The sequence below is a fragment of the Vipera berus genome, assembly GCF_964194415.1.
Source record: "Vipera berus genome assembly, chromosome: 2".
In the NCBI taxonomy this organism is placed as follows: Eukaryota; Metazoa; Chordata; class Lepidosauria; order Squamata; family Viperidae; genus Vipera; species Vipera berus.
Genome location: NC_138203.1, coordinates 67914577 through 67941617, shown reverse-complemented (window position 1 = coordinate 67941617; position 27041 = coordinate 67914577). Strand labels below are relative to the sequence as shown.

The 27041-nt window shown below is 37.1% G+C and overlaps 1 protein-coding gene across 1 annotated transcript in view; it reads right to left on the bottom strand.

Annotated features, from left to right (window-relative positions):
* Positions 1–27041, bottom strand: part of LOC308663155 (guanine nucleotide-binding protein G(q) subunit alpha) — a gene marked incomplete at its 5' end in the record, with an annotated part of 93272 nt that overhangs the window by 50572 nt on the left and 15659 nt on the right. The window contains one exon of the mRNA XM_081319367.1: positions 8068–8252. Within this exon, the coding sequence (XP_081175493.1) occupies positions 8068–8252 (185 nt within the window). The remainder of the gene's footprint in view (positions 1–8067; positions 8253–27041) is intronic.

Genomic DNA, 27041 nt, shown 5'->3' with positions numbered 1-27041 from the left:
TATAACCATTGTAGCCTCCCCATGGTCACATGATCAAAATTCAGACGCTTGGGAACTGACTCATATTCATAACGGTTCCAGAGTTATGCAAACACCTTTTGCAAACTTCTGACAAGAAAGTCAATGGGGAAGCCAGATCTGCTCAACAGCTGTGTTACTAACTTAACAGCTCCAGTGATTCACTTAACAACTGTGGCAAGAAAGGATGTAAAATGGAGCAAAACTCACTTAACAACTGTCTCATTTAGCAACAGAAATGTTGAACTGAATTATGGTTGTAAGTTGAGGATTACCTGTATTTTACAACCTGTTCAGACCAGTGTGTGCATATGTACACATGCATATAATCAAACCTCTGAAAAAGGCAAGGCATATGCTTGGGGAAATGCCACACTCTAAGAAATTTCTGAAAAGAAACAAATAAATGTTGCTATTTAACTAGGGTTGGATTTTGCCTAAGAGGATTGTGTATGTATGTATTTGTTGCACAGAGGATAGAAAAATATGGCATAAGCAGAGATATAAATTATATATAAAGGAACAAAATCTGTTTTCTAAACTGCAAGATCTTTTTTTTTTTGCTAGAGTGGGTAAATGTCTGTTGAATGTCTAAATCTATATTCTTTCATCATCTATTAATGCTGCATTTTGTATTAAAGGGCTGAGAGATCTCCCAGCTTGGCTGGCTACTCTGACCTAAAAGCTAGTCCAAGCTTGCCAGCAATCACATGAAACTGGACTTTCTTTTGAGGACAAAATCTCTATTGTTTGTAAAAGGGATTATTCTAATAGTCCTGGTAGGAGCAATTGAGGTGAAAAAACCCCCAAATATTCTCTCTAGGTCATGTACTGCTAATAGGTATAGGGTATAAAAGGGAAAATGAAACAAGATTATTTCTGTTGCAGTTATATTTTAGACAAAACAGAAGCCACTTTCAGTACACTACCTTCTTACTATTAATTTGTGACCTCATTCAAGAATATCCTTGTAGTGAATTACTTTTTCTCACGTTTATTGTCCTCATATTACAAATGTATGGATTAAATATGCAACTGTAACTGCTAAAATATAACTCTTTTCAGTAATATATAAGTCTCTACAATAAGGAATTCTCTCGCTAACCCTACCTTTAATGGGAACCAGCTATCTAAAATGGAACGTCATCTCCCAATTTTAAGGAATCATAATTACATTATGGTACAGTTAAATTAAAGAATTTCAACTAAAGTTAAGTGCATCTTCTAAGACAATCATGCAAGTCCTTTTATCATCTGAACACCAATGCAATTTTTCGGTGAAGCAGTTGTTGGCATAAGATACATATTAAAAGGGTCCTTTTCAAGAGCCTATTACCAAGTCAATGGACAGAAATTGCACCTAAAAAAAAATCGTACTTGGTTGAAGATGCACACATGCTTGTGCGTGTGCACGCGCACACGCACACACACACACACATCATACAGACATTCTCTGTGAACAAAAGATAATTTATTTTATGTCATCTGGAGCAAGTTGATTTGAAGAAAGAAACTATATACAGTAAATACTGCCGTTTTAACGTTATCTACTGTCAAATGGACAAGCCACCAGACACAGTGCTGAATCACATAGTGTCATCAATGTACAAGGAGCACAGGAAGCCCAACAGGAAGACAGAAAAGAAGGATGCACAACTAGATTTGACTTAAAACTACAGAAGGGCCAAAACGAGGCAACAGAGTTATTTTGGGAAGGTGAGAGGAAAAAGCAGAAAGATGGCTAAGTTGCTTGCTTACAGAATTCTTTAAAAATGTCCTTTTAAATAAAAACAAGATAGGGAGAAAAAAGTGTTTAATTAATTGCCTAAAATGACAACAGACATTGCATCTTGCTGATTGAAATTTATGAAACAGAATAAGGGGGAGGGGGGACTCAATAGTAAAATGTATCTTATAAGGAGAAAAAACTTGTTCTCAGCTTCTTGATTTCCTATGTATGTCCCAGACAGCCACCATTTCATATTAGCACATATATTTTTCATGACCATCGTAACTGTGAACAGTCAATAAACAAAGACTATCTGTACTTATATACTACCTGTATAATAGCACTTATACCATACAACCTACACAATTATTGCCCTGCAGCATGACCCACATTAATTGAAGCTTCAGCTCACAAACAGTGCTTTCTTCCAGCTATTTTCCCACACCTATCATTCTTGTCCAGTGCCTTTCTTATAATGGGTCTGATATATTGTAGAAAAGTGATCTGCGGATCCTTTGTTTTTACCCTGGGTTTCCTATCATATGGAAATGTATTAGAATTATGTGTTTTCCCAGAAGTAATCATCCAATGAAAATCACCCTGGAAAAATACATATTATTCTAATACATTTCCTCCACTATCTGTCTAATCATGGTCTGATGGATACTAAAATCTTTTGTGATAGTTTTGTAGCTCTTTCCAACCTTGCAACCGTCAAGTACCCTTTTTGGAGGTCTTCCTGAGTACTTCTACAAAGTGGTCTCCAATGGAGCAATCAATACATTCTTTATTTTTTTTTTAGGAGAAGGCCTTTCAGTTTCAAATCTGATTGCTGTCTCATTTATTAGAACACTTGATTTAACTGACTCCCTTAGGAAAGTTGATTATCCTACAGTGAATGTTAGATCAACATACTACACAGCACTACTGGGAATACTGTTTGTTTAATCAGAAGTTCCTTTATTAACTTAGATGAAGTTCTGATCATATTGTGAAATGACAGTACTGTGGGATTATCAATAGCAACACATGGTTCACTTCCTCTCACTGTTGCTGAGCACAGTATTTTTCTAATATGGAATCAATCTTTTCTTGATGATAATTTTGGAAAAGAGGAAAACAACAAATGTTCACGTCCATAGTACACACAGAAATGATGAGTAACACCATGCCATAAATATGTCAGGGATCTTAGTATCTGCATATAGTATCTGCATCTGGATTATCTATCTATCTATCTATCTATCTATCTATCTATCTATCTATCTATCTATCTATCTATCTATCTATCTATCTATCTATCTATCTATCTATCATCTATCTATCTCTCACACACACAAGCAACGTACTTGTCTCCTAGAAAAGACAGACATGGTCCAAGACAAAGACATCCACAAAAGGTGAGATCTTGTAAGCATGTGAGAGAAATAAATTCAAAACTTTCTTAAACATTTCAGGTAAGTCGAGATAAAGAGGGAAAAGAAAAAAAACATCACCTGTGCAATCTGTACAAGACTAAAAGTCTCCGCAAAATGGCAAAAGGCTATCTAATTTCTCACATTTCAGCAGTAAATTTGAGGTTCACCAAAAGCACAGGGGACATGACTAAAGCTCCCGACAGCCCCTTAGCTTTGGGATGATGTTCCTGATGATGATAAAAAACAGTGGAGACTTTCAAACCTGCTGGTTCTTCATTCACTATCCAAAGAATGACACTGCTATACCATCCTGATGCGGTGTCAGCAGCTAGCCCTTTTCCATTCCTTCATTTAAATAAGAAGGGACACAATTTCTTCAGCCTAATGTAAAAACCTACCTGTTCTCTCTGATGTACAAGAAGACATTTCTGATCATCTGTCTACTGCCTTTGTGAAACTCTGGAGCCATCCTTATCTCTATGCACATTACAGCTCAAAATAAAACAAAAAGAGAGAAAGAAGTTCCTTATGAAATAAGCTACTACAAATCCCATAAGAAACTATTCCAGTGCTTTTCAGGGACAATAGTTCTCTTTCAAGGGGCAGGTGTAGCCATACATTTCTTCTTAAATGGTTACAAATGATCCGGAAGGAGATTTTAACAGTGCTTTCCTCTTTCCTTTTTTATAAAACAACAACAAAACCATTATTTTAAGCTTCTTTTGAATCAGCTACAATGACACTTTCTAAGCATCAGACAAAATATAAACTGGTCTGTTGAGGGTTGTTTTTTTAAATATAAGCAACAAATCAAGATAAACGTAAAAATGCAGAACAAAAAAGCAAGAACAAAAGCAAAGCAAATGCAAAATTAAAAAAAATCCAAAAGATGTATCTCCTTCACTTCCACCACTGTCAGCGTTCCAGCTGTTTCTTATCCACTGAATTAGGCTGCAGTCCTAAACATGCTTCTTTGGAATGAAGCCTCACTAGGCTATGTTATATAATTTTTTTAAATAGTGTACAGTATTAGGAGTTCACTACAATCTGGATTCATTATGGAAAACAAATAATCAGTAACTCTTTGTTATTTTATAGTGAGACTGCTCTCGTGACAGTAAAGGTTAAATTTGTATATATTCCTGGAACTCTTTGAGCCACCTTCTTTAACCTATCAGTTCTATGCATCTCTCATCTGGCATCTCTTCTGTTCAAGATTTGGGATGGACAATATTTCAGAGGCTGCAGGGCCACAACTCATCTGTTTCACTTTCTGAAGAACTGTAAAGGCCATCTGGTAAGGCTGTGTGGTAATGACATGGCCGTGTGTGTGTGTGTGTGTGTGTGTGTTTTAAAAACCAATTCTGTTACCACCCTTAAAGCCTGAAAGATCCAAAATGGTGCCACCACATTTGTCAACTAAATGGTTGAATTTTAATGGTGTGACTTTGGGTGATGTATGCAGTTCACTACCTTTCTACCTAGTTCTAGGCCGTTCATGAGTGCAGACATGACATTTTTCATACAAACATGTTCCCCTGATAATGAACAGGTCAGGGCATTCAGTTCACATTTTCTTATTGCTAAATGCATATTTTGCAAACACATATTTCTCCCTCAGAGCATATGAACCTTTGTCCCTTTGTTTCATGGTGTTTTACCAATCTCATGAGCCAGCCCTGTATTTCCTCTATGTGACCAAGGTCAAGAATTGCTTTGCTCATTCAGTGAGATGTTGTACCCAAATAATACCCTACAAAGTGAGAAATGCTATATAGTGATTATCTAAAGCAGAGGTCTTCAAACTTGGCCCTTTTATGGCTTGTGGACTTCAACTCCCAGAATTCCTCAGCCACGCTCGCTGGCTGAGGAATTCTGGGAGTTGAAGTCCACAAGTCATAAAAGGGCCTAGTTTGAAGACCCCTGATCTAAAGCGAGAGCCAAAAGTAAATCCCCCCCAACACATGCTCTCATTTCATCCCAGAAGAAACTGAAAACCACCAAAGTGTTACTGCATAATGTTTTGTTTTCAGAAAGCAAATGCTACATTTTTCCTAATTTCCTAAGATTTGACCAATCACACATGCACCTACTGTAATTGCTTTTACAATGGATATCTCTGAACATATGAATTGCTAAAAGACACCTAGTGATCAATTAAATAAAGCAGATATATTTAAAAGAAGCTGTACTGCTAATGAGTGTACAACACTTAGAATATAGACTGCATATAACAATACTAATGGCAATCACAAAAAGATTTTGTTTTGTTGAAATTCTTCTAAGCTATATCGTCATCAGCTTATTTTAACAATTGGACTAAAAAAAATAACAACATGGGATAAATCAAATGGTGTTGATTTGATTTCTCCTCCCATCTTCTTTTTTCTTTACATAGGAATTCTAAGGACCCAAATATATGCATAATATTTTGACATTTATTACCCTTCCTCTTGGTCAAAAGCTTATTAACAAAATCAGGACTTTTCCTAGGGATTTAGGTAATCAGCACCAGTATTATTATATAGAAACTATTCCCAGGTCAGCCTATAAAGATTCACGTACTTCATCTATGCCGCCAGTTTATAGTACCATCTACCTGAAATAGCAATAGCATTTAGGCTTATATGCCGCCCCATGGCACTTTACGGCACTCTCTGGGCAGTATATAATAAGCATAATAAAAATGCCTCTTGAGCAAGCCCCTTATATTCCATTTTTCACCCCCTCCTCTCTAATCTGCTCTTTTGCCTTTGCTTCTTCAAGCTGTTTCCAGAATATATTCTCAGATACTTCTGGGATGCCATACATCAGGATTGAGCAACTTGTTTTCTGTTTAAAAGTAATAGTTCCCAGCAAAATTATTTGTTGGAAGTTGCATCATATGTCAAGGCAAACGCCAAAGGGAACAGGACCCCTCTCTGCTCTCTCAGATCCTTTTCACTTCTTCTCTCTTTTGGAGACACTCTTTTCGTTCTTTTCCTCCTCTTAACCATAGCACACTGCAAACAGCTGGCGCCAGAAGTCTGCATTCATCCCTAACAGAGGGCTTCTTAAAAAGGCCAAGGGTTGCAGGGGGTCCAGTCTGCCTCAGCAGTAATAACGTTGTTCTCACAAAAAAGAGTGGAATGTGGACACCGTGCCATTTCTGATTTCTTTTTGACCGTTCTTATTTTCTGTTCTCCAACCCCATTCCATTTGCAAGAGAATCAATCATCCAGCAAATCAGAATTACATTTAATGACAATGGAAAGGTGCTCCGCTTTTGCCATTTACTATCTTCAGCAGCTGACAAGTGATATTTTAGTTAGCCTCATGGCAGGAGGGGGTAAACTTTTCCTTTCGCTAAAGTGTTGGCATATAAGCCTCCAATATTTTTCAAAGTTAACATTTCTCTCTTTCCTTCAAACTCAATTACAAATAGTCCTCAACTTATGACCACATTTGAGCCTAAAATTTCTGTTGCTAAGCAAGACAGTTGGTAAGCGAATTTTGTCCCATTTTATGACTTTTCTTGACTCAGTTCTTAAGTGAATCACTGCAGTTGTTAAGTTACTAGCACGGTTGTTAAGTGAATCTGGCTTCCCCACTGACTGCTTGTCAGAAGGTCGAAAAAGGTGATCACATGACCCCAGGATATCGCAACTGTCATAAATAGGAGTCGGTTGCCAAGCGTCTGAATTTTGATCATGTGGCCATTGGGATGCTGCAATGGTTGTAAGTGTGAAAAACGATCATAAACCACTTTTTCTAGTGCTATTGTAACTTTGAACAGTCACTAAATGAAATGTTGTAAGTTGAGGACTACCTGTATTTAGAATTCTGAAAATTGTTCTGAATAACTAGCAGGAAATGCCCATAATTGTTTCTTCCGCAGATTCTTAAAAGATCAGAAAAACAAAATAAAAAAAATAGACACAATTTTTCCAAGCACATTTCAGCAGAAATTTAGGGGAGATACTAGGCGGAATCAAGACAAGCTTCTGAATACAATCCAAACTGTTTCTCCATGACCTTATCATCAATGAGCAGATTTCATGCTGCCTAAGGGCAAAATTCTTGATGTGCTTCCATGCAGCTTATATTTGTTAAGTTATTTTTTAAGCTGTGTTCCTTCAATCACAGATTGGTTGTTTCTAATTTCCTCAATCTTTGGCATACTATGATACCATAAACTGTGAAACTGGCACCACTTCTTGAATCTTTTTATATTAAGTAAACACTAGACATTCCCCTTTTGGGGGAGCTATTCTTATGGCCTGCAGAAGTCATTCTGGATAAGAAGATAGCAAAAGACTCATTCACCTTTTTCCTACTTGCTGGAGATAAATGACAATACTTAAAGACTTAAAAATTAAGATTTCCTTCCAGACACTCATTCTATGAAATCCTGTTCTGTTTGATAGATCTAGTTTATACAGATCTCCTAATTTTTCACCCAGGTGGTAAAAATATTTGGGTACTACAGTATAGCAATTTAGCATACAAATCGGAGATCATATGATTCAATATGACTCTACAGAAAAAGATTTCTTTACATACAAAGCAAGCATGTTAAGCTTAGATAAGGAGAGAGAGATAAGGATTATTTTCTGTGTGAAAGGAAGAGTGATTAGTCATGTGATTTCCCGTTTAATACATATGCATATTATTATTATATTATTATTATTGAAAAACCAATGAAGATTAAAAAATCCAACAGAATAGTACTTAACAGAGACTTAATATTTTTATCAACATGCTTTAAATGTCACAGGATGTATCTTTCTATTACTTTCCACACTAGATGATAGAGTCTTTTGTTCTTCAGAACTGTGAATCTATAAATTCAAAGTCATCCAATTCAGTTCCCAGATTAATAATGGAAAATATTTTCCGGTATATTTAAAGCGGAGAGCCTACCTTATTATGCTCATAATTATATGGGATTCTGAGTGTATCCATAGCTCTGATCATGGACTGCATTGCTGTAAATATATTCTGATACACAAGCTTTGTGAACCCTCTTTTGTCTTCATCAGAATATCCTGAACCGTGAATGATTCTCATTTGTTTGATAAATGTGCTTTTGCCACTTTCTCCTGTACCTGCAAAACATTTGAAAATAGATGCATCATTAGATTACAATGGTTGTAGAAAAAGCATCAGCTCCACAGCTTTACTTGCCTAATTTAAGAATTATACTGATAAAATAATATAAACCCTAACAATTAACTTATTCTATTTCACAATACTAGGTTAATGAATTAAATCAAATCTAAAACCTTGTCACATTAAGCGTTACTTAATCTCTACCTCGTTGTCATATGAAAAAAAAGAAATAATTTGAACCTAACAATGAAACATTTTATATACAGTGTAAATCTCATTTTCCAAGTGAGAATACTCTGTCATTAATAATCAAGTAATTAGCTACTTCATCATGGTACCACTAGAACCTTAGGTGATAATGAAATACAAAAAAATATCCATATCATCACAAAATAGCTTTAGACCCCCCCCAGTGAATTTTAAAAATATTTTGCTCAAAAATCCCCAACTATGTTCACACTTTAGAATTAAGTTTTACATTTTTGTTACATTGCATTTGAAAGTATTTATGTGCCCTTGCCCCTTTCCTATAAGGGACTCAAGTAAACATCCTTTTCTACAACAAAACATTTTACAAACATACGAAGTGTAGAAGACGCTATTTAGATGACATAACAGCAGAGAGGCAATGCTTCTATTTTGGTGTCACAATGAACAAGCTCATGCTCTAAAAAATAAATAAGCTAATATTCATCCCGATTTCACTCTAGATCAGAGGTCTCCAACCTTTTTGTTTTGGCGGCCCAGAAAGGGAGGCAGGCACTGCTACATGCGTGCATGCAAATGGGCCACACGCGTGTGCATGTAAAATGACCCCGTGTGCATGCATGTGTACAAACAGCTGCATGCAAGCTCATGTGCAAATGGGGCTACATGGGTGCGAGTGCTGCGAATGGGGTGGCGTTATCACTGGCAGAATGCTATGGGTAGCACTTGTACCAGTGGGACGCTTGGGGGTGGGGCAGCGCTAGCGCTGACAGGATGCTCAGAGCAATGCTAGCGCCGGTGGGATGCTTGGAGCAGTGCTAGTGCCAATGGGACGTTTGGGGGTAGCGTTAGCACCAGCAGGATATTCAGGATGGTGCTAGTCCCGGCGGGACACTTGGGGGCAGCGCAGCAGTAGCGGGTTGCTTGGGGTGGCGGAATGCTGGTGAGACGCTCGGGGTGGCGCTCGTGCTGATGGGTTGCTTGGGGTGGTGTGGTGCTAGAACCAGTGGGATGCTCAGGGCGGCGCAAGGACAAGTGTGGGGTAGTGAGTGCCGGCACATGTGTGCATGCACTGGCCATCCCTTCACACAGCCTGGTGGCCAAGGGGCTGCGGCCCGGTAGTGGGCTATGGCCCACAGGTTGGGAAGCCCTGCTCTAGATGTTTAAAGTAGATGCCCCAAAGGAAAACAATTCTATACATCAGCCATTTAACTATATTTTTTTATATCCAGGATGAAAATTCAAAAAATAAGAACATCCAAAATTTGATTTAAGGACATCTAAATTGTGACCAGGCAGATAGCAGGAAAAAGAAATTTATCCCCACATGAAATGAGTGACTTTTAGCAATTCTGCAGTTTATGTACCCTCAACATTATTTTGATATGATATGCTATGGTGTGATATATGATACGGTACGATATATATGATGTTATATAATATTATGTTAGGCCTGGGAGTTCAGAAGGTGTTATCAGGCAAAGAGTAGTTTTTTTAAAAAAAGTGAACAAAGTATAATTTCTGTAGTTCTCTAGATTCTATCCAAAACGTACTACTCATAAAGACATTATGACTAAACTGGTTACACAGCAAGCAGTGGCAAATCCATCTAAGGGAAAAATATGAAATATACTCAATGTGAACAAAGATATACACTTGCATGAGTGGCAGGCTGGCACACATGTACATGCATGTGCAGCTCAACCTGCTGAGCTGCTGCTCACACAAGTCTAGCTAAGTGCGCGTGCTGCCCTCCTACGTATACGGCCTGGTTTTTTGTTTTTGTTTTTTTATTAAAAAGTTTTATAAAGATTACAATATTATCCCCTCCCCAACCCACCCTTAAACCCCCCCTCCCCCTCTTCCCAGAGCTGAATACAGGGTTACAAATATAATAATCATAATCTAACTAACATTAACCAACTATATAAATAACCAAATTCATAATGTGCTTTAACTCCCCTATAACATAAATACAAATAAGATAAAAGTATCCAAGTTATTAAACAATACTAATACTAAAAATAATAATAATACCATATAATTAGAGCTAATAATAAAAAAATAAAAATTTCCACTATCATAAACTATAACAATCTAAAATTTACTCATAAGCTAAATGGAACTTTTTAGTCCCATATTTATTCTGAATATAATCTATCCATCTTCTCCAAACTGAAATGTATCTTTCTTGTGAATGATCCTTCAAATAAGCAGAAATCTTAGCCATTTCTGCTAAATTTGACACTTTAAGCATCCATTCCTCTATAGTAGGCAAGCAATCCTTCTTCCAATATTGCCCTACCAATAACCTTGCAGCTGTTATCAAGTTCAACGTCAAATAGATTTCTTTAGTATCACAATCTGTGATAACACCCGGTAAGAATAATTGTGGAGTGAACTTTAACTTTCTCTTGAAAATCTTTTGAATGTTCTACCAAATTTTAATCTAAAAAGCTTTTATATTTCTACAAGTCCACCAAATATGAAAATAAGTAGCATCCAAACTACCACATCTCCAACATTTGGGCTGTAAATTAGGATACATACAAGACAACTTTTTAGGATCCAGATGCCATCTATAAAACATCTTACAAAAATTTTCTCTTAAATTTTGGGCCTGGGTAAATTTTACATTTCTAACCCAAATTACCTCCCATATATCCAATGGAATCAGTTCTTGAATATTTTGAGCCCACTTTACCATGCAATCCTTAACTAATTCCATTTCCGAATCCAATTCTATTAAAGCATTATAAATTCTCTTTATATGCGCTTGATTTTGATCTTTAATCTGTTTTACCAAATTTTCATCCATTAATGTAATACCAACCTTCTGATCTAACTTCCACCTAACTTGCAATTGAGTATACTAGAACCAAGACTGTACAATATTTCCTTGTTTTAACTCAACTAACGACCTTAATTGCCAATCATTTTGAACAGGCCGTGGCCCTGGGGTTGGGGACCCCTGCCTTATATGATTCAGAGAGAATCAGAAGTAGACTTCAAATGTTTCTATCACAAATGCTCAGATTTTTACACCTCTTAACATTACATGTTAGCAACCAGCTACTTTCAGAAAATTGAGTCTTAAGACTAATTACAAATATACTACAATACCTTCAAAAGGTAAATCTACATAGTATTTATTGTCAATTCAGTATTTTAGCTGGGTTTCAATTTTCTCTGAACAAGTTGCACAATTAATAAGTCAAACTAATCATAACAATTACAGAACATGATTCTTAATGTTATTTTTCAAGATCTCACGAACTGTCTAATAAGGAATTATTAACCGTCTCGTTTGCAATTCAGCCAAGATGAGCCACGTATGTCACATGTAGGTAATGCTAGCTGTTGATAGATTACAACCAGCTTTCTTCCTTATAGTGAAGGATGCTTGAATGGAATGCAAAAAGCATTCAAACACATTGCTGATTTGCAAAGCAATACAACATAAAAGATAGAAACTTTGGTTGTTGTGATCTAAAAGAACCATTCCAACAAGTGAACTTAATTTGCCCAAAATTCAGAGATCCATTAATCAACCAGAGCTGCAAAGATTTTCAGGGTTGATAGAGTAGCTCACTCAAGTTAATAGAATTTACTTCTTTCATAAGATTGCACTGTAAGTCTCTCAATGTATTTGTAAACCTGAAGAGAAAATTTGGAAAATCCAATTTTGATGGTCATTGTTTATTTTGAACATTAGTGAATAATGCCAAGCTTGCACAATATACAATCATTTTTTCAATTCTGGAAGGGAAAAATGGTACAATTATTTCGCATATGCTATTTTCTTTGTTCCATATTCTAAAAGTTATTTAAAACTTCAATAGATCTGAGGACTTCCGGTTTTGTGTGGTAGTGACCGGTTGTGGGCTTGTGGATTCTCTGCACCCTTGTGACTAATTTTGCCCTGCCTGGGGACCCTAAATGGGTCTAAGTTGCTCCGGAGAGGCGAGGAAGAAAGAAGGGTGCTCCAGTGATTTTGGAATGGTGGTGGCCGTTCTGTTCGACTTGGGGAAAGCCTTCTAACCCGACAGGAGAAAGGCGGCTGTATTGCATCAACCAGCCCAAGCTACTAGCAACCGAAGTCCAAAAGCACTAACCAGCACAACTGTAAACAGCGTGCTTGAAACTGGGTGAGGAATTCGATCTTCCCTTTTCTATTCTGCATTTAATTTCCTGGAAAATATCCCCAAGAAGCAAAATACCTCCGAAAGGGAAGGAGGGGGATTTCTGTCCCACCCTTATACTAACGGAAGCGGCGAATTAACCTTTTTATGGAGGATCAAAATATATGGAAGTGAAATAATAAAACCTGAAATTTAAAACTTAAATCTGGATAAATTTAAAATTGTTTTAACGGTTAAGACTCATTTTAAAGATAATTGTTTATTTTGGAAATTGAAAAACAAATAGTTGCTAACACCTAGTGGTGGATGAAGACTATGGCAGCTATGACTTTAATGTAAGACTTGGGAAAAACTCATCTGTGTTTGTGACCTTCAAAGTTTTAACAACAAAGAACAGCTGTGACAAAAAAAGGACAATAATCTGGGCTGTAGACAAAGAGAGAATTATAAATTTCAGGAAAAAAACTTTTTTTGAACTATTTGGATTACAAATATCTATTTAATTGGGACTCTAAAGCTATTTGCAGAGAAAAGAAAGGAAGAGAAAACTCAAATTCTTGGTCATCATGGATAAGAGACATGTAGAAAGAACATATCAAGAAAACATAAATACTTCACAGGAGGAGATATACAGTATACTGCAACTAATTCAAACAACAATGACTATAAACTGCAAAGAAATCCAAAATAACTTTGAAAATATAAGTCAATCTATTTCTAAGTTAACTCTACAACAAAAAAATCCCAGAAAACAACAACAGAGCAGATAACACAGATAAATGGATATAGAATTGAGAATAGAGACTTAAAGATGGAACTTAACAAAACAAGGAAACATGATTTAATCCTAGTGGAAAAATATTCACAAGAATTGGAAAAAACAATTTATCCCTTAAGACTACAAAGTAAATCTGAGGACAAGAAAACAGATTGGATAAAATGGACTGTAGAGATGTCAGGAACATCGGAGAGAAAGAAAATGATAAGAGAACTGGAGAGAAAGAAAAAGATTTTCAACAAACGTGGAAAGGCAGAAGTCCCGTACAAAGACACTTCACCTGATTTACTTTTTATATCTACAGCAACATTTACGAACATACGGAAAAACTTTTTGATTCAGCAAAATACACTGATTAAGAAAGACACTGGGCAAAGAAAAAAGACTAAAGTGGAAACCAAGAAAATAGATGATGGGGACTTACCAGAGAGAATACTTAAAAAAAGAAACATTTGTTTGACTATGGTTAAATAGAAAAGTTTTGGAATATATATGTCATTCTAAGAGGGATGAATTCCCTAAATAATATAGTATGCTTTTTCCCCTTTTATGTACTCTTTCTTGATATGAGTAATATAAAAAAGTTGAAATGACTTAGATAAAAGAAATGTTTTAGATACTTAAATGTGATTAAATTTTAAAAAATATAATGGATAAAAATGTTTTGAATAAGAGTTAAAGGAATAGATCAGACATGTCAAACTCGTGACGTCACAAGACATATCAGGACTGTTTTGCCATGGCTGGCAATGGGGTGGGCATGGCTTCTGGATGACACGTCCGGCCCACGGGCTGGCAGTTTGAAACCCCTGGATTAGATGACTAGATGTATTAAATGGAATGTTTAAAGATTAAACATATTTTTAATTAGGGTTAAAGCTTCCTGTCAGCTCAGCCACGGCTTCTGTTATGCTACAAAGATCGCGGAGCTCCTTTTTAGAGCCGGCGCTCAAGGTTTTTGGTGTCTGGGTCAGGAATGGGGTTCTGTCCCATCTCGGGGATCTCCTCAAAGGCTGCCAAGCAAGGCAGCCGTTTAATGGTGTTTTCCCAGAGCCCAACTCCCGGATGTAGAAGAATGAGTCGTATGGCGCTTCTCTGTATTAGATCTTAATAAAGGTAAAGGTTCCCCCGCACATGCGTGCTAGTCGTTTCCGACTCTAGGGGCCCGTGCTCATCTCCGTTTCAAAGCAGAAGAGCCAGCGCTTGTCCGAGGACGTCTCCATGGTCATGTGGCTAGCATGACTAGACGCCAAATGCACACGGAGCGCTGTTACCTTCCCACCGTAGTGGTCCCTATTTTTCTACTTGCATTTTTATGTGCTTTCGAACTGCTAGGTTGGCAGAAGCTGGGACGAGTAACAGGCGCTCACTCTGTTACACGGCACTCGGGATTCGACCCACCAGACTGCCGACCATCTGATCGACAAGCTCAGCGTCCTAACCCACTGAGCCACCGCATCCCTTTAGATCTTAATAGGTTCCTCTTAAAAGTTTACCCCGCTCACCCACATCCACCAAACCAAGATGTTTTTATTCAAGAATAGTTTTATTTGACCTGCCCTGCTATTTCTTTAAGGAGATTGTACATATGTATGTTTCTTTTTAATAATAATAATTAGGGTTAAAAAGAATAAGAAATTTAGGAAATAAATATATATTAGCTTAGGAAGGATATATATTAAGTACTGTGTTATTTTTTATGTTTCTTTACTATTGCTCTCCTTTTTTCATTTCCTTAAGAAATGTAAAAGTGTGAGAAGGTTCATATGGAAAAATAGAATTAAATTTTTTAAATGTAATTAATTTTTGAGAAAATCTTAACCAGTAAGAATACCTAGAATTTGATAGCAGAAACAAATTAAAACAAGGACTGTTAACAGGATCTATGATAAGGCAACCAGAATGATTGGATAGAAAAGAAATATTATATTGATGTGATTATTTTTAGGAATATTGGGAAAATATATATTTAATTGTTATCTATCAAAACAATAAGAATTGTATTAACTCAATGTTTGCAAAAGAGGATATTTTGGGAAAAGAGGAAATCAACTAAAACCATTATGTGGATTACGGATTATAGAAATCAATTGTTAATGATTGTTTTACAAATGTAACCCAGACAATACACTGTTCACCAATTATTACCGTAAGTGATTTATGTTTAAAAAATATATCAATGAAATATATTACAAAAAATAAAAATAAAAGTAAAACCTCAATAGATCTGGGGTTCTGTTCTTTGATTTTTTTTTGCATTAAAATTCTATGCCAACAGAAATCACCATGCTTTCTACAAGAATTAAAATAAATAAAATAAAGTATAAATCCTGTAAAATGATAACTTTGGGATACTGTTATATACTTTGGAATTCCAGCTTATTTTAACATTAAACTGCTATTGTAAATATTTGTAAACTCTCAGAGACAGTGAGATGGGTGGTATATAAATGTGATTAATAACATAAAAATAGTTGACCCAATATAACCTGCCTTTTTGTTTTAAGATGGAGTAAAGGGAAACTCTGGCTGGTTTTCTTTGATAATGTCTCTGGTCTAAAGTTCATCAACAATAAATTGCAGCAAACTTTGTTCCATCTATCTAAAGACGAAGTGTCAGTAAAGATAAAGGAGTTGTTGATTAACTTACTTCTTCAAGTTCATTAATAGGCATGAAAACTCTAAGTAGCCTATTACATATACAACGGCAGAAAACTTCTGTTGAACCTTTATGCTTTCTATATGCTAGATGAAACTTGTAGAGTTCACTGAATTGAGTTTTGCTTTGCAATGGTCATACAGTGAATTCAGTCTTAGTGGTCTGTCATGACCACTTCCATTTCACCAATGTCATTGGATCTATTCAGACTAATCAGTTAAACAAAACAAAAATGACCTCAAATGTTACAGTCAACCTAAAAACTCAGCCCAGCATCTGCCAAAGCACTTCAGGGAAATGGCTACCCAGCCTCTTTTTGAAGATCACTACTTACTTGCCTTTTTCCATTCTTAATGACTCTACTTCCCAGTAGTTTTAACCCATTACTTTGATCCTGGCCCCAGAGGAAACAAAAAACAAGCCCATTCTCCTCTTTGTAACAACCCTTTAGATATCTGAAGGCTACTATAATCTCTCTCTCTCTCACTCACTCTCACTCTCTCTCTCTCTCTCTGTGTTCTCTTTTCTGCAAGCTGAACTTAATTAAACTGTTCCTCATAGGACTTCATTTCCAGTTCCCTTACCAACTCAGTCCAATTTGTTGATGTCCTTTCAGACTGCAGTGCCCAGAGTCAGACACAGTATTCCAAGTGGGTTTTGACCAAGGCAGTGTAAATAGAACAATTACTTCCTGACTCTTATGTTCCTGTTAGTACATCCCAAAATAGCACGGACAGTTTTAACAGCCACATGATACTATGGGCCTATATTCAACTGTTCTTCTACCATGTTAGAACATCTAGATGCTTTTCATATGTACTACTCTTAAGGCAGTTCTCCTGTATCCTATACTTGTGCTTTTCATTTTTCCCTGTTAAAACTTCATTCTGCTTGGGCCCACTGATGTTTATCTAGAACAGGGCTTTTGAACCTTTTCACCCATTGTACCACTTTTAGGATATGGCAGCATCCGAGTACCACCAGTCACCTAGCACAGGGCTTTTCAACCAGTGGTATGGGTACCACCTATGGTACATTGGCACCTGGCAGGTGGTATGCGACCATCCTAGAAAAGTGGTAGCAGGGGAGGGGAATGAGCTGAACTGGTGGCAGCACTGCACAAGCCTGAACGAGAGATGGCTGGAGCTGCAGGGCTGTCAGGGCTCAGCGGAAGCACCAGGATCAGCGCCAGGCTCCAGCTGGAGCTCGGCACTGATCCTGGTGCTTCTGAGCCCAGAAGCGCCAATCAGCTGGAATGTTGTAGCACCTCCAGGGTCTTGTGATTTACATTCAGATGCTTGGCAACTGATTCATATTTATGATGGTCACAGTGTCCCAGGGTCATGTGAAGTGGCCAAAACCTGTTGCAACCACCCAGCAGATGGGGGGGAATAAAAACCAAACTCCCCCCCACCCCACCCCCACTGCCAATCCTCAACAGAAATGCTCACAACAATGAAAACCTCGGACAGGAGGAAGAGCGCCGCCGGGCGGGCAGGCAGGTGTCTTGCTCGACTGTGCCTTGGGGGGCACTTTTTTCAGTGCCATGTAACTTTGAATAGTCACTAAGCGAACTGTTTTAAATCAAGGACTACCTGTACTTCATCACTTTTTTTTCTTTTTTTTCTTTTGGTCATCAAGTTTTTGACACCTTGCTAGGCAACTGGTGGTACTCGGATTTTGCCATACCCTAAAAGTGGTACAATGGGTGAAAAGGTTGAAAAGCCCTGACCTAGCAAGGTGTCAAAAACTTGATGACCAAAAAAAAAGGGAAAAAGGGATGAAGTACAGGTAGTCCTCAACTTACAACAGTTCTCTTAAGTGACTGTTCGAAGTTACAATTGCACTGAAAAAAGTGCCCCCCCCAAGCCACAGCCGAGCAAGACACCTGCCTGCCCGCCCGGCGGTGCTTTTCCTCCTGTCCGAGGTTTTCATTGTTGTGAGCATTTCTGTTGAGGATTGGCAGTGGGGGTGGGTTGGGGTGTGTGTTTTTTATTCCCCCCCTCTGCTGGGTGGTTGCAGCAGGTTTTGGTCAATTCACATGACCCTGGGACACTGTGACCGTCATAAATATGAATCAGTTGCCAAGCATCTGAATGTAAATCACAAGACCCTGGAGGTGCTGCAACATTCCAGCTGATCGGCGCTTCTTTTGGGCTCAGAAGCGCCAGGATCAGCGCCGAGCTCCACCTGGAGCCTGGCGCTAATCCTGGCGCTTCCGCTGAGCCCTGACAGCCCTGCATCTCCAGCCATCACTTGCTCAGGCTTGTGCAGTGCTGCCACCAGTTCAGCTCATTCCCCTCCCCCGCTACTTTTTTAGGATGGTCGCATACCACCTGCCAGGTGCCAATGCACCACAGGTGGTACCCGTACCACTGGTTGAAAAGCCCTGATCTAGAATGTTTTTAGAAGTAGAACTATTGTGGAAAACAAAGCAAAGATACTACTAATAGTAATGGGTCCTTAGGGAAAAATCCCAAAATATCTGAGCATCAGTTTTGTCAGCATTGACAAAATCACCACCAGTCAACTGCTTTGCTTAGAAAAATTTATATTCACTTTAATACCAACAAAGAACATCTGCCTATCCCAGGTCCTTGAGAAGGAGTTCATAGGTTGATAATAATGCTAAAAACAATTTAAATATTTAGCTATGCCACCAACCGTAACAGCATTTTTTTAATTATATGATATCAGGGCAATGCATATGGCACTTGTCTCAATCTTCCAATAAAAACTGAAGTAAAATCATTAACAAATAACCTTTGGTTTTGATTATTAGTCAATAATGAATCCATGTAGGAAGTATTATCATCTAGCCCATATTTTTTACTATTTTGATCATGAAAATATAATAAGACTTCGCTGAGGTTAAGGTATACTGTATTCATGGCTTTTCCCTGATCTAGTAGTTCTATTGAGGGGGAAAAATAAGGTATTTTGCCAGGACTTGTTTGTGAGAAACTTATGCTTGCTCTTATTAACTTTGAATTCCTATAAAAGTGTTCATAAACTTAATAATCTGCTGAAGAACCTTGTCCTGTGCAGGTGTCAAACTGATAGGTCAGTAATTTCCTGCGTTCTCCTCTTTCCCTTTTTTTGAATACAGAGGCAACATTTACATTCTTCCATTCTTCTGAAACTTCACCAGTTCATCCCTAGTTGTCAAAGCATATAGTAATATAGTATAGCATATAATAATATATAGCAATATGGTATAGTACTATATTTCACTACTCTGGATTGTATTCAGCCACAATTTTTCCAAATTTCTTTCCCTCCGGAGTCATGGTCCTGGATTTTGGACATATTTTCTAAGTCCATTTGAGATACCGTGGTTCAAAAATTATTGCCCTATGATGCATGCTTTGCCCAATTAAAGATCACACATACATATGCATACATATATAGATATAGAGTTGGTGTGAGCGAGTAAGTGGCTATATAAATTTTCTCAATAAATAACTAAAATACACACATGCATATGCACACACAACCCATAAAGGCAGTGCACAACTCAATGGAATGTATGAGATGCATTTATCTCTCCCTGGGTTTATGTGATATGGTTAAGAGTACAGAAGGTGATACAGTATTATGGTGGGGGGAGGAGGGAAGCTGTTTCTCCAAAACGAAGAGGAGAAAGATGGACTTAACATAAAAGGAAGGATTTTGTAAAAAGTCTGTTTCCTGGGAACTTGAATACATTAGTAGTACTATTATGCCAAGTACTCTAACAGACAAAATACTCCAAAGGCAAAGATCCAACATCAAATTCCATTCCATTTTAACAACAAACCACAATTTCTAACAGGCAAACACCATTCTTAGAACTTCGCTGTCTTTTTCCTTCCAAACAGCAGGTATCATTTTACAAAATTTTGCCAGCGAAACAAATTAAGTTATCATTCTTCTTACACACAATGTTCTACAACATCAAGTTGACAATAATGCTTGTTTCATTTCCAGTTCTTTCCCAACAGTTAGCACCCAGTTGCTACAAGAAGTGAGACAAACACTGATTTATTTTGCTGCAAAGCATTTAATAAAATGCATGAAAACACTAGTCATTTGTAACAGCAAGAATATTGTTAAGCTGTAATACAAAATGGCTAATTAGATGCAGACAGTGTTGCACTAATAGAAGTCCAACTTACATACACTTACACACACACAGAGTATCCTAACTAAATTTCAACAAGCTCCACCCATATTTAATTATTAATACGTAAATAAAGCCATAATATAACTTTTTCCATCGGGGCAAGCCAAAAGATGTACAGCACACTTAAATACATCTTAGCAGTTTCTGTTTCTCCAACAACTTCAGAAAAGTTACATGTTTGATTGCTTCCATCCTTTCGTCTTATATGTACCGGTACATGTTTAACGTTTTATCTGCTAGATATATTTACTACTTTTATCACTTTTAAAAGTTTATTAAATGAAGATATGGGGCCATGCTTAAGAGTTTAAGGCAGAGGAAAAGATTTTGTCAAACACAGATCTCCAGCTCCTATCTGTATTATTAAAACCTTAACAAAACAAAAAAACACAAGCAGACTGATAAGACGTCCCCATTGCTTCTGGCAATGTATCTATGCTGTTGGATAGCCCGTGTTTTTGGAAGATCAGGATGCTAGTTGTGGCTTTTCAAATTTTGATCAACTGTGCTGTAAATCTTCAGAAGAAAATCTGACACTCTAAATGTTGTGATACTGGCCAGACATGTAACTTGCAAACTTACAGTACAGTAATTTTTGTTATTTTTAGTTCAAAAAAATACTTCTGAATGTTCAGAATTAGCTGCTAGTACCAGGGTTTTTCAAAATGACACATTTGGTGTTAGTCAAAATCCCATCTGTGTATTAGGATGAGCTCTCCTTTGCAAAGTACTTACCGGTAGTATAAACAATAAACAAAAAATATAGGCGCAAATCAGAAGTATTCTCCATAGCTAACTACCACAGTGAATAACCAATCAGTGTAAAAATACAGTCAACAGTTTACTTATTTACAGTTTTTATGCTCTGCTCTATGCCATTTTAATCCCAGCAGTTCACACCACATAAATAAAACAACAGAAGTTTAAAAACTCTTAAATATTTAAAGATCAATTAAATTTTTAATAACACAAAACCAGTGTACCTCAGCTGACAGTACCTAACACAAGCAGGTGAATCCAACTGCTTTTAGGCCAAAAATTCCATAAAACCATTAGTACTTTTTCAAAAGCAGGGTAATCGGCATCTTAATGTCTGAGAGAAGACTTTTTCAGAGAGTAGATGCCATCACCAAAATGTTTGCCTCCAAACTTCCCCAAAAGCTATCTCGTGAAGGTAGGTAGCCATACCTCTGCTCCCCATTGAAGTTAACATGATTCAACTTGAAAAAGACAGTCATGGAGATACCTGAAAGCCAAACCATGCATGGTCTTACAGGTTAAAACAAGCAGTTTTAACTGTAACTTTTCTTTATCCAAACAGAATCTGTTTGCCTGTCTATCTCTCTTCCCTCCCTCCCTCCCTCCATTATATTTAAGAACTGGCCATTTCCCTCACAGAGGTACCCTTGGGCAGTGTACAATGTTGAATTTAATACTTTATTTCGCCAAGTGTGATTAGACACACAAGGAATTTGTCTCGGGTGTGGAAGCTCTCATTCTACATGCAAAACAACAGCATCATAATCATAATACCAATAACAGCGGGGAGTAAAAAAAGATAATAAGAACGAAAAATAGTAATACTACAGCCATACTACATGTGTAAATACACACAGACATTAGACAGCACTGTGAGAATTAGGGGTTTGGCAGAGTGATGGCATGAGGAAAAAAAGAACTAAATTGTATCTAATTGTTTTGGCCTGCAATGCCCTGTGGCGAGGTCCCAAAGAAAGGAGTTGAAATAGCTTATGTCCAGGATGTGAGGGGTCTGCAGATATTTTCTCAGCCCTCTTTCTGACCCACACAATACACAAGTCTTCTGTTGAAGGCAGGCTGGTTGCAATGTTCGTTCTGCAGTCTTAACTATCCTATAGCTATTCTATAACTAATTGTAATAAAAGATAAAAGCATAAAAAACAGTACGTAAAAATTTAAAAGTGGCAAGAAATGTTAAAAATTGATTAAAAACCTGGGGGAGGACTTTCAGGGGGTTAACCAGCCACATGGCTGCATGCTCCTTTGCACACCCCAAGCAAGGCCACTGAGCCATGTTTTACATCTTTATGGGAGGCCAAGGGAGTGCAGGCCTGTCTCACTTCTGGGGGGAGAGTGTTCTACAGGGTGGGGACAAAGGCAGCCATCAGAATTCTTTGGCTGATGGGGTCCTGTCTGACCGGGTGGCACAGGCTGATGTAATCTGGGCCAATGCCATTAAGGCTTTATAGGTCATAATCAAGGTCTTGAATTGGACTTGGAAGCAGACCAGCATCCAATGCAGCTCGCATAGCATAAGTGCTATGGATTGCCTGGGTGCCAGGATTGCCTGTACAGCACATCTGGTACCAGTTGAAGCTTCTGGATAATCTTCAAGGGTAACTCCATGTAGAGTACATTGCCTCAGTCACTCATACTCCCGTCATCTCCCATCTGAACTGTGGAATGTGCTCTACCTGGGGCTACCCTTGAAAACTATCCAGAAGTTTCAGCTGGTCCAAAGTTTGGCTACACAGACAGCTGTTAGATTAACTGGAATTAGAAATCTCTTTAAAACATCAACACTCTTTCACAGAAGTCAATACTGTATAATATCTGAGTTTAAAAATACAACAATACTATATATGTCATTTAGTTGTAATGAAATATGGTTATTTATCAACAAATTTCTGGGTCAAAATTCTATGGAATCTTGATAAGTTTTACATCTATGATAGAGTTATTTTAAAAATAAATCATAAACCTGACCCAAATTAGTTGACTAAGAGTGATCAAGGACCTAATTTCTGCAGCAGCAACAGAATTTGCATATGGTAATATAAGCTATTGTTTGGAATTTGTCTACTCTGCATCCTCACTGAAAGTCCATCTATTGAATAATGCACACAAGAACATCAAGAATAAAATTGGATGAAGCCTAGAAATAATCTAAAACCAGCTTCATTAAAAATGGCCTTCTACAAGTTTATTTATTCCATTTGTACATCACTAATTTTGCCAGGAAGTACCAGAGGTTTACAACAATAAATCATACAGTTAAATAAGCTTTGTGTCCTCCAGATGTGTTTGACGGTAACCTAGATTCCTAGCTATTCACCATAGTTACAGCATATTCAGTCCAATACATCTGGAAGGCACTAGTTTGGGGAAGATGCAATCCCCTACTTCCAATACTTCTTAAAAAGAACTATTTCTCTTACACAGTGAAAACTTTCATGGAAGAATTTAACATACACACATCAAAGTAGACATTTATGGAACTGAAGTATTTGCACAACTGCCAGTACTAAGATTCTAACTCTGATTAAATGCTAGAACTTTACAAAATTTTATTTTAGATTAAATGAGAACTGGAAAGCTTTTCAAGGATATGCTATGGTGGCTGCTTTCAATAGTTTTGCATATTTATTTATTCATTTATTTGCTACCTTTAACTCTCCATTTTACCTCAAGAGTTCGTGCTAGTTTCAAAGATATTTCATTTTACAGCCACAACTACAATGCTGTGAGGTTGATTGTGCTGAGAGAATGGGATCTCCAGTAAGTTTCAAAGGCTGAAAATGGACTTGAACCCAGAATATGATGATCCTAGTCCAACATCTTAAGTATTATATAAATACATAACAAAAATATTCTAACCAATAACTGCATGAGCAGTAATCCATCAGTAAAAGGAATGAAGCTATGGAAAATTAACCATCAATCAGACTTTTGCAGAATAATTTTTTGCAAGATGGTCCCCTAGGCTACCCAGTATCATGCCATGTGTTATATAGCAATATAATTGTTGGGAATAAAATCCTAAATGAAATATAGTAGATTTCAATTCTTTTTTACTTCCCAAAATCAGCAAGTATAACCTGATGAACCATGAAGTGTGATTCTGTACTATATTAAAATTAAAACAGCAAATAGTCTGACTGTGTAATAAGATGAATATCCTTTCAGTGACACAGAACTAACATTCCAATAGATTTAAAGATAAGGAATTTCAGCTGCTTCTGATTTCCCCCCCTCTGTTTGAAGTAATCAATTCATGCATCCCATTTCTTCACAAGCCGACTCTCCTTCCTTTCTCTTTCTATGGTATAACCCAGAGGTCCCCAACTTTTTGGGCACCAGAGACCAGTTATGTGGAGAGAGGTTTTCCCACAGACTGTAGAGTGTGTGGTTTTGTGTGCTGCTTTCATCTCATGGATGGGGGTTGCTTGTTTGTGTGGACTGGTTGCTGGCATGCCACAGCCTGGTACCATTCCACGGACCGGGGGTTGGGGACTCCTGGTATAACCTCTCACCTGGCATAAAACTGGCTAGAAAATGCTGCTATGCATATTAAATAACTTCCCTCTCTATTCTTGTGGAATGAGGAGTGGAGGGGAAAAAAAACTGGGTCAAACACTGACAAAAGCAGTTTGTTCGGCTACCCAGTGAACCCATCTAATTGGCCAGCAATGCGCTTCCAATACAAGGGATAAGAAATCAATTTCAGAGCTAAACAATTTCCATGGCTTTTTCCACAGCAGATTAAACTGTTACCTGAAAAAATCATGAATTTTTATTAAAATCTGCAAGACAAAATGGGAACTTGAAAAGTACTGGTATATTTTTAATGAAAAAACATTTGCCAATGCTATGTAAGTCTATATTCAAATTATTAGTTAATTATGAAACCTATGCATTTCCGAGATCAGCAGTGCATAGATACAGAAGAATATCGTTTTTGGATCAGTCAATAATATATTAAACAGGCCATGGAGAGGAACTTAATATACTTTACTAAGTCTTAGGAAGTATATAGTGATATTTTGAGATGCAATATCACATACTGGTATATTATTCATAGATACACACAAACACACACGCATACCCAAAATATATGTTGTAATATTAGAAGGACAGTATTAGTAAATATAATTATAAACAAATAATTATACTATAATCAATATAAAATAATAATTATGTAATATTTATGATGTATATGCGATCGTGAAGCATGACTGACATTTTCAGTAAAACTAGTTTTTAAAAGCATACTCTTTCAGGACTATACCTCTATTTTACTAAACAACATTCGATATATAAAATACAGAAAACCAAACATTAAAAAGTAAAAAAAACACCTCTGAAATCTTCTTGAACTAGAGCAGTTATTTTTGAAAATATTAATTGAGTAAGCAATTCAGTTTGTTAAACAACATTAACTGTGAGAACTTATTACAAATGTCAACTATTTAGCACAAACGTAAGTCTGCCACATTTTAAGAAAGCAGAAACCACATCCCCAGTTAAAAAATAAAAGCCCCTCCTTCCTAATTTGATCCCAATAATCAATTTGATGTATCCTGCAATGAAATATTGCTTCTGAAATTTATGTGAAACGGAAAGAACATGTGTTAGGGCTTTGAACTTTTTGAACTTCATTCCTAAACATCTGTTTAGTTAATATAAATTATAGATATATTGAAACTTTTCCCATGAGTAAATCACTTAAATATTTTATAAAGGCCAAGCAATACACAATACAATACACAATGATGATATACTGGTACACAATATTTATTTTCAACTTAGAACTGATTATCACCATAAATTTTTCAACATAGTGATTACATCATGTTTATTTCTGTATCAAGTACAGCTGATATAGCAACAATGACTATCTAGAAGAAAAGGATCTAGCTACTGTCATCTATACTTTTGCAACTTAAAGATCAATTTCTGTAGCACAATACTCTTAAAAGTCATTTAAAAGCTACTGTTAGTAGCTTTTACTGCTACTGCAAAATAAATCTCATATCCACCCAGCTGTGGGAAGGCAAAGCATATTTAAATAGTAGTAGGTAGGTTGTGGCAATTCAAGAAGAGGTTTACACACTTGTACCATACCAATATATTGACACACATACAATGTGGATGCAATTTCTTTTACTTTGTCCAGGATCTACTACTATGTGGTTGTATTTCTAGTGATGCCATTTCTTGTACACAACCATCCAAAGTAAGCCTCCTTTGGCTTGTTCAATTTCTCTGTTCCTTCCTTCCCTTTCTCCCTCCCTCCATTTTTACAATGTGCTCTAATTTTCTACTTTGTTTAAAAAAGACAATATTTTCAAGCTCGTTTTTTCTCTTCTTCATTAATCCCTCCCACAAATAATTTACTATCTTCTATTTTTTACTTGCGTAAATACTAACATTAAGATATATGTTAAAATATCATTTTAATTAACATGTTTATTGATATATTTGTATTTACTACATTAAAAAGTAATATATCATTAGGCATATTTATCCGCTGTCTTTTGTCCTTGTAAACAAACTCTCCCCGTCTCTTTTTGAGAGTACAGTACATGTGCATGTACACAGGACAGAATATGACAGGAGTTATTCCTTCATAAATGTTGAAGCTAGCTTGTAAACAATTTCATCCTCTTTTGGTGAAAAGCAAACATTTCATGGGCACTTTTAACAGCCTAGATTGTGCAGGAGTATAATTCTGAATAGCAGCGATAGGGTTATATTGGAGTTGGTTTTTCCCTAACTAGAAGCACTAGGGCATCTCTGTGACCTGCTGCCCAGTATCAATAGACAGGGAGCCCCCAGGATGAGGAGGACCCCTCTGCCTCTAGCCATAAGGGAGTGGAGACCGTCCAACTCCATCTGACTGCGTAGCAAACTTGTTGGTTGACTCTGGGAAATGCCAAGTGAGGGTGGAGGAAGTGAGTCTGCAACCATTCCCATGGCAACGTGCCTGGAATGTCTTTGCATGTAGGTGGGTTCTGCTGGGGGAGGGGGTACGGAGGAATGCAGAGGTAATACTGCTTAAGAAATGCAAGAATC